The 8,936-nt window shown below is 48.3% G+C and overlaps 1 protein-coding gene across 2 annotated transcripts in view; it reads right to left on the bottom strand.

Annotated features, from left to right (window-relative positions):
• Positions 1–1,135: 1,135 nt before the first annotated feature.
• DIXDC1 (DIX domain containing 1) overlaps positions 1,136–8,936 on the bottom strand; it is a 57,091-nt gene continuing 49,290 nt past the window's right edge. For both annotated transcript variants that reach the window (XM_077839821.1, XM_077839822.1), the window contains 6 exons: positions 8,680–8,766; positions 8,322–8,483; positions 6,658–6,724; positions 4,742–4,850; positions 3,981–4,089; positions 1,136–2,300 (listed from right to left, as the gene is read on the bottom strand). In XM_077839821.1, coding sequence (XP_077695947.1) covers positions 2,220–2,300; positions 3,981–4,089; positions 4,742–4,850; positions 6,658–6,724; positions 8,322–8,483; positions 8,680–8,766 — 615 coding nt within the window. In that variant the 3' untranslated portion in view covers positions 1,136–2,219. The remainder of the gene's footprint in view (positions 2,301–3,980; positions 4,090–4,741; positions 4,851–6,657; positions 6,725–8,321; positions 8,484–8,679; positions 8,767–8,936) is intronic.

Here is an 8,936-nt window from a genome sequence, read left to right as displayed (position 1 = left end):
TGTTTCTTTTCAGGACTGATACTGCTTTTCTCCCATTGAAGAACTTTCCCAAATGCTGATGTTCCAACGGCTGTTTGCAAAGAGAAAGAGTGTCTACAAATCAGCCGATGAAATGGTACTGGTCGATAACAGCCACCACGTGTTCTACCAGTGCAGGAATGGGGACAGAAAGGCATCTGAGCTCTTCCTGCACATAAAGGGAGTGATAAGACAAACTACACGTAATTCCCGTCTATACAAGAAACAGCTGGCAAAATATAAAAACAGTAGGAACTAGTACTTTTGTAGTAAAGTAAAGCTAGTCATGGGACCCATTTTGCGTGGTGTTAACAGGAGACTGTACAAAACATACTGACATTCTCTAGAAAATGAGTAAACTACAGCACAGTATTGTGGAAATACACAGAAAGCACTTACACTGGTATAAAAATATACACCTCAGACAATGATGTAAACTGGTACAAAATAATTCCAAAAAACAGGAACAAGTTTACAAAAGGTCATGTTAATATAAAATAATAAAACCAAGTTTTCTTCATCTCCCAGCCTCACCCGCACAACTCAGACAAGCAGGCAGTCCAACGATGGGGCATGTGTACGAAAGATGAACAGACTGAGGCTCGACTCACTGTTTGACCTTCTCAGTCAACAGGGCCTGTCTGCTGCAGACTGCGGCCAGCTTTGCAGAAGTCTGGCTGCTTGAGAGTATGACAGCAGGGCCTGGCACTGCAGTGAGAAAACCTGGGACCCTAAGGTATGTCTATACTGCAAGGAAGAAAAACATGGTTGGCTTGTATCCGCTGACTTGAGCTCGGGCTGCAGGGCTATAAAATTGCAGTATAGACATTCGGGCTCGGGCTGGAGCCTGGGTTCTGGGACCCTCCCCCTTTGCAGGGTCCTGAAGTCTGGCTCCAGCCCAACTTGAATGTCTACACCGCAATTTTATAGCCTCATGAGCGCAAGTCAGCTGATATGGGCCAGCCATGGATGTTTTATTGCAGTGCAGACACACCCTAACGGATCTCATAGCACGTGCTCTCCCAACTGACCATTTTCTACTCCATTAGGTGCCAGAAACGAAAGCATGCTGGAAATTGGGGTACTGCTGATCACAATATCTATCCTACCAGTTTGGTTATTTGCTTAATGGCCTTGTTAGTCAGTGAACATCAAGTACATGGTGATGCCTGCACAGAGAAAGTTGGAAGAATGAATACAGATGCACCAATAGAACAGACTCTGTCACTTCATTCCTGAAGAAACATCCTGCTTGTTTCCTGGGAGAATAGATTAGAATTTCTGTTGGCCTTGCTGGATGTATGGAAAGGGCAGGGATGGTAATGGCTGTAGGGAAAGGGCTGGCAAAAGGAGAAGCAAAAGTACCTCATCACCCCTGCGGGGAAGCTAGGAAATTTCCTGCTCCCTTCCCCGAAACAAAAATCCATTGGCAGTTAAGTAAGCACCTGGTTACCAAAGAGTTCCAACTTCCCAGGGCAACAAAGCAACAGAGCTCAGACCTGATTACAAGTTGGAGGGCAAACAGCAGAAGCAAGTCTAGGAAGTGGAAGCCTGCATTTGGGGAGAAAGACAACGTTGCCCACCTGCTGGTCTTTGCTTTGGTAGTGCTTAGCACAATCCACAAGCTTCTTTCACTGTCAGGTTCCTGGTGCTCCTTGTATCAAGAGCTTGCAAAGTTCACTGGAGGGAGCTCTGCCTCTTCAGCACAAATACTCTGGGCACGGATTTTGGCTGGTCAGATCTTCTGGTAAAAACTAGAATCTAGCAGCATCTTCTGGTCCATGAGGGCAGAACTTATAGTTTCAGGGATCACTGAGAGTTCATATAATACTGAATGTGCCAAATCAGAGTTGAAATGTGCAGTTTACAAACAGCAGCAGGCATTTCAGGGGGTGGGGGAACCAGGAGAATGGAGAAACACATTAATAAGGCCTCCAGGGTTTTGTTGACAGGACAAAGCAAGATGATTCTTTCCCACCAACCTGTAATTTCAGTCTCACAACACTGTCTGTATTTGGCCATGGAAAGTTAAATGCCGGGCATCCTCGCACACAAAAAGCGTTTTACCCGTTGGTTGCAGAGAAGTCCTCTCTTTTGGCAGCTTGAATTGGACATGTCCCAGCTCACACTCTTTTTGGTCATCATCTCTGAGCACTGCAGCCAGTTATGGGTCCCCACAATAACAAGACTCAAGAATCTGATTAATTTTCCCCGTGATCCTCTTCCACCCAGGCTACAATTTTCCCCTCCCAACCAGGAACGATGTCATCATCATGGAACACCTATAAAAAGGCAGGGAGAGAGTCAGGTCACTTCCGGAGAATAGACACCTCTTTGTTACATCTGAATGGCATGAAAAATGGAGTAATTAAACCAAACAATAAAAATAACTGGCACTTACGTAGTGTTAGTTCCCACACGTACACACGTTAAGTTCCCAACATGCTTTAAAAACAACAGTATAGCTGCCTATTCCTCCCGCATAGAGAAAAAAAACAGGATTATTATCCCCATTTTTCCAAGAGGCAAAGTGAGATACAGAGAAGGATCATGATTTGCCCAAGGTCACCGAGGCAGTATCAGAGCCAGGATTAAAGCTTGGGAACTCCTGGCTGCCAGTCCAGTGCTCAGAACATTAGACCATCTCTGGAGAAACTGGCACTGATGTATCTTAACAAAAGTTTTTTTGGAGGAAGGGCATCATTTAGGGTTACTGTGGGGAGAAGGAAGAGGATTCTTTACTGTATAAAAATAGCTAAATTACAAACCAAGAACCACATTCAGCTGTGGCATAAGTAGGCTCACTGACTTCAACAAGAGTTGCACCGCTTATGCCAGAGTTGACTCTGGCCCCAAGCATTTAGGATACTTTAGAGAAAGCCCATCTCCACCAGCCTGGCTCATGCCCATTGGCCAAATGGAGCAAACTCTGCATTGGTTTAGATGTAGAAATGGCCCAAATCCTGCTGACCTGCCCTATTCAAGAAACCTCTCTGACATCACACCTGCCTTAGCCCGGCTGCCCCGCCAACTGGGAGCCACCTCAGGTAACCGCCACCCAGCTGGAGCCTGCACCTGGCAATCCCTGTCGCACCCTAACTCCCTCCCAGACCCTTACCCACACCCCAAGCCCTGAGCCCCCTCCCACACCCTAACTTTCACAGAGCCCGCATCCCCACTGGCACACCAACCCCCAGGCCTGATCCGTCTCCTGCACCCAAACTCCCTCCCAGAGCCCACACCCCAACCCCCTGCTGCAGTTTGAACCACCACCACCCCCCGCAACCTAACTCCCTCGCAGAGCCCACACCCCCACCCAAACCCCCTGCCCCAGGTTGGAAACCCCTCCCACACCCTAATTCCCTCCCAGACTCTGCACCCCCACCCTAAACCCTTGCCCCAGCCCTGAGCCCCTTCCAGCACCCCAAACTCCTGCCCCAGCCTGGAGCCCCCTCTTGCACCCTTAACCCCTCATTTCTGGTCCCACCCCAGAGCCTAGGGGAAGCCCCGAGCCTCTGCGCCTCCCTGCAGGGCTGGTTGTGGCCTGCGACTGTTTTTTTCTGTGGGTCAATGGCCCCTGATAGAAAAAAGGTTCCCCATCCCTGTTTTAGAGGTATGACTTGAAATCTGCATCTTCCGAATGGTGCTGTCATAGGAAGTGTCCCTGGGAGCAGCTGGCACAGTGAAGGAGGGACCCTGCAAATCACCATCCACCACTTGTGCACCTTTGTGATCACACTATAGTCAGTGCTCTGGGTGGGACTGAAGATGTCCCTTTTTGGCTCCTTACTTGGGGGCTGTTGTCCGTTAAACTGTAGCTCTGAAAACTAGCTCTAGCAAGTTAGAGATTTTGCTCACATGGAAAGTGAATGTGGCAGAAATGTCCAGGCTGTTGCTGGTGCTGTGACACCATACACAAACTTAGATTACGAGAGAGCTGCTACTGAAGAGGCCAAACATACCTCCTCCTTGACTGTGCCAAATTCTGGATCCAGGGCCTTGAAATGGTATCGGTGGGTTCCTTCCCGATCAATAGCTGCCTTGAAGTCCTTCAGAGTCACCTCACCTAACCTGCAAAACAGGAGTCAAGAGCTATCCTCGCTGGCAGATTCTGCCACGGGATTGAGATCAAGTGCTTGGACGAAGCTTGTCATATGGCACACTGAACACTAGCACCAGCATGGATCCCATGTGGCACAATGGACAGCAGCACACTGAGGTGAGCCAGAGTGCCTGGAAAATACCTGGTACATCCCAAACCAAAACATCTGATCACAGATAGAATAGTGTCTGATATTTATTGAAAACAAATCCAAATCAACTCTTTCATGTTTCTTTTTTGCACTGACCGCGATAGTTGCTATTTTAGATGGAGAGTCTTGCACTAAATGGTTTGTGTTGTGCTGGAGTAAGAGTAAAACTGTCTGGCTGCTGCCTACTCATAAAACCAGAGATGAATTATCATACAAACCAGAGATCAATCTTCTGGGGCTTGAAATAAACTAATTACATATGCATCAGCTGGGAAATCGGGTCAGGCCTAAAGTGACAAACACACACATCCTGGGTCTGCTTTCTTGTCACCACTTCCTCTTTGCAATGAAATAAATCAAAAGCCGGATTTAAGGGATGGAGGGCATGTTTTGGTGGGTAGAAGTACCACGGATTAGATCAGGGCTTTCAGTGAACCAAACTCTATTAGTGTGGCAAAGCCAGATCTCACCTCTTTGGTATATTGACCATGAAAGGTGTGAGTGAGCGATCAGTGAAGTAGAGCACTTTGGTGCAGGCACTGCTGCTCATAGTGGGTGTGCTGTGAGAATGAGGCAATTCTGCAAAGAGAGAAACACAAAGCACTGTCACTGCAGCCAAGGGAGAGCACAGTTTTCTTTCCCCCCGCCCATTCCCCTAGATGCATTCTCAGCATCACTGCAGCATGGGCGCAGAGACCCAGAGATGGGAAAGACCTATTCGATGATGGAGTCCATCGCCGCACAAGGGCAGGATATTGCCCCCTTACAGGAAGACAATGCACTGCAAGGTGAGTATTACAATGTTAGCCTGAAGGGCCACCCTAGCGCTGCCCGAGGGGATGATGACACACAGCCCAATGCACACAGTGCATATAGCCCACTGACTACACGACAGATACTTTGCCTGCTGTCTTTGTAGTAACTGGAGAATTCCAGCCCATTCTAGGAGAATTATCCCGTGAGTGACACCCCTTCTAGCAGCTCAGGGGTGAAGGAGGAATACAATATAAGTGATTATCATTCTGCTTGTCTTCACTGACAGAAAAGGGGGAGCAATAATTGATTGACACCTACAGGACAAGAGGTCATGTGTCAGCTCAGCCCTACTAACTCAGAAAGGTGCAACAGACCCAGTCACCTGCTCTTCTGCCCATATTACATAGACTAGGGATGTGTCTGTGCACGTGGTGGGTTTCTCTTTGTTAATATGCGCATCTCTCTTTCCGCCTGCCCTTAGTCCCATTAGCCTCCCCATTCCTGCAATACAGGTGTGTCTATGCCAAAGGCTTAGGCAGGGGAAGGTTTACACAGCGAGACCCTCTCACAACATGTAAACAAAGAAAGCGAACTGCAGATCTGGACATCACTCATAAGGGCTTCGTGGCTTAATTAATCTAGAGCCATCTAGAGCCACTTTGAGCTCTTTACAACCAAGCAGTTCTGGGTTTGTGGTCCGCTAGAGCCTGAATAAATTGACTGCTGCAGTTGAGGGAAAGGTGCCTGCAGGGGCTTTGGGAGGCGGCAGGTGAGGCATGTTTTGCATGCATTAGGCTGATGACATGGAGGCTGCAGCATGAATTGCAGCTTTAGAGAAAAGAGAAAAGGCAACCCAGGTGACCTCTCAGCAGAACCCACGTCAGGCTCTTCCTTCAGATACTAAATGTCCTTAATTCCTTTGCTAACACCGCCCTAAAATCCTCCTAGTGCTGAGCACTGCAATGTAGTTAAAAAGTGGGGCTCTCTCTTCGTCCCTAGCACCAACAGGCTGACTCCTCACGGCCACTTTGAGAATTCAGTCTTTACAAACCAATGGATTTTTCAGGTTATATTTACAACCGACCCCAGAAAAGCAGTTCCCATGATGGAGAGGAAAATATCGCTGCTCTCAAGTCAGGCAAATGCAGTGAGGGAAAATCCTGTGCTACAATGTACATATTGACAGGTTTCAGAGTAGCAGCCGTTGTTAGTCTGTATTCACAAAAAGAAAAGGAGGACTTGTGGCACCTTAGACTCTAACCCCGGCCTAAGGATGGTACTCATGGCCACTAGGTGGTGCAAGCACCCAGTGCAGCCAACAATAATCCTTAAGGAGTGAGAGAACATGGCATTTCCCCCTGCATCCAAGGAGTAATTACTATTATTTATATTGTGGTAGTGCCCAGGGATTCAGTCAGGATCAAGCTCCCATTCTGCCTGCCCTTAGTCCCTTGCACTGAAGCTTGTCTATGAAGCAAATGGGCCAGGAGAAGTGCTACAGTAATGAGCAATGGAGTGAGAGGCCAGCCTGTTCTGCTTCCCAGGAGGGACACTGTGCAGTGAACTCTGTCCAGGAAATCGCTGAGCCGTGAAGCCAGCTTTTGGAGAGATAGAGCTGAAATGCACTCACTGGAGTTGGGAGGCCAGGAGTCTCGATATTCATTCACAGCTCGGCTTGCAGGCGACTTCCCTTGAACCTAAGGGGAAAGCCAAGACAGTGAGGGCAAAGGGTAAGTTCCCAGGGCCCACAATGGTGCAAGCAAACTGACCAGGGAAGGAAAATGTCATGAAACAGTTTAAGAGAATCTTCTTCTTCCACACACACACCTAGCAACCAGACCTACCCAGACAAACACAACCAGATCTACACACAGAGACCCCCCACCACAGACACACAGAGACCCCCAATACATACAGATTTTCACCCAGACCCCTGCTGCAGGATATGGTATTTAAATGTAACAAACATGAATGACTATTTTCTCCCAAGATACTAGGAGTTCAGATTTCCCACAGCCCAGAGATGCAAAATGCCACCATCTACAACCCCTACTGAGGGTCAGCATGGCTATAGGGATGGACAGCCCTTAGAGAACAACAGTCAGAGCATAGACTCTGGAGTCAGGTTTGCCTGGACTGTGAATGTCATTGTTAACTTCTTCGCTCTGCCACACTTTTTGCAGACATGAAATAGACCCCAACGAAGAAATAACAGATGGGTTGGGCTGATTAAAAATGCTAACACGGCTCTGCTCCCAGACAGAGACAAACTAACCCTGTGTAGTTATAAGGCCAGCAAGTGTCTGCTTCCAAATACCACCGTCAGGCCCAATGGGCAGCACAACAGAGCCCAGGCAGCAGCAGTGACAGCCCGTGGTGGCTTAGTCACAGCTCTTTGCCCACACAAGCTTCACAATACTCTGCAAATGTTGACCAATTAATCCTCACAGCCCCCAGTGGGAGGGAAGAGGTGAAGTGACTTACCTAAGGTCACACAGCAAGTCAGTGACAGAAACAGAACCCAAAAGTCCTGACTTATAGGCCCCCATTCCAACTACTTGACTAGATCAGTGGCTCTCAACCTTTCCTGACTACTGTACCCCTTTGAGGAGTCTGATTTGTCTTGTGTACCCTGCAAGTTTCACCTCGCTTACAAAATCAGACATAAAAATACAAAAGTGTCACAGCACACTACTACTGAAATATTGCATACTTTCTCATGTTTACTATACAATTAAAAATAAATCAATTCAAATATAAATATTGTACTTACATCGCAGTGTATAGTATATAGAGCAGTATAAACAAGTCATTGTCTGTAGGAAATTTTAGTTTGTACTGACTTTGCTCTGGCTTTTTCTGTAGCCTGTTGTAAAACTAGGCAAATATCTAGATGAGTTGATGCACCCCCTGGAAGACCTCTGGGTACCCCCCCCCCAGGGATATGCGTACCCCTGGTTGAGAACCACTGGATTAGATGACTGCTTCTCAGTGATATAAGAAGCACATCTTAGCATTAGGTCTCCAGTGCGAGACAGTGAGAGCAGAGATGTGAGGTACAGTAATGAAGCACCATCTGCTACACCCTATGGGTTCCCCCAGGGCTGTGCTGGGGTCCTTAGGGGCCCTCCATCTGCCACAATCTAGGCTTCTTTAGGATTCAGTGAGCAGAGTGACCACATGATCAGCACACTGCAGGGAGAGATGTGAGGGGATGGAGCACTCCCTGGTTGCTAGCTTTGGTCAGTAAGAGGAGGTGGAGGTATGAAGCCAAGCCCAGTGAGGAATGTTTACCCTTCTCTCTTGCCTCTTCTGTGTCTCCATGCGGTGCAATCTCTCCATCAGGCTGGAGATGCCTTGTTCCAGGCTGTCGATGGTGTGGTGCTGGGGGTCGTGGCCACTGAAACTGTTCCGCAAGCTGCGGAGGGCATCACGCACCAACTGCAGGTCGTTCGTCTGCCCAAGAGACCAGGAGAAGTCAACCTATGCAGGGATTCAGAGCCTCAGTGTAACCTCCCTCCCGGCACTGCACTTCTCCCAGGCCCAAGGGACCCTGAGGGGCCTGCACTTTCCCTTACAGGCTGGCAGCTGCAGAGGGAAGGATGCTGACTGGAGTCCTGAACTGGCTCTGGCTAAGCAGCAGGGTACCTACCACTCTGTGGGCTGTGGGAGCAGCTCCTTTTCCTGCTGTCTGGAGGAAGCCATTGCTCTGAGTGCTGTGATTGCTGTAGGCCATCACCTGTTGCAAGGAGAAGAAACTTTAACAGAGGGTACAGCAAGTTTCTGAACTTCCTAGAAGAAGATTCCAAGGTGCCAACTTCAGATTTGTGAGAGGGCAGGGAAAGCAACTGCACCAACAATACAGCCCCATTGCCAGCAGCATTCTGCAAGGGTACAAAAATTCACTAA

Source organism: Eretmochelys imbricata, chromosome 22 (genome assembly GCF_965152235.1).
Source record: "Eretmochelys imbricata isolate rEreImb1 chromosome 22, rEreImb1.hap1, whole genome shotgun sequence".
Lineage (NCBI taxonomy): Eukaryota > Metazoa > Chordata > Testudines > Cheloniidae > Eretmochelys > Eretmochelys imbricata.
The sequence above is the reverse complement of the archived record's forward strand: the minus strand, read 5'-3'. Positions and strand labels throughout refer to the sequence as shown.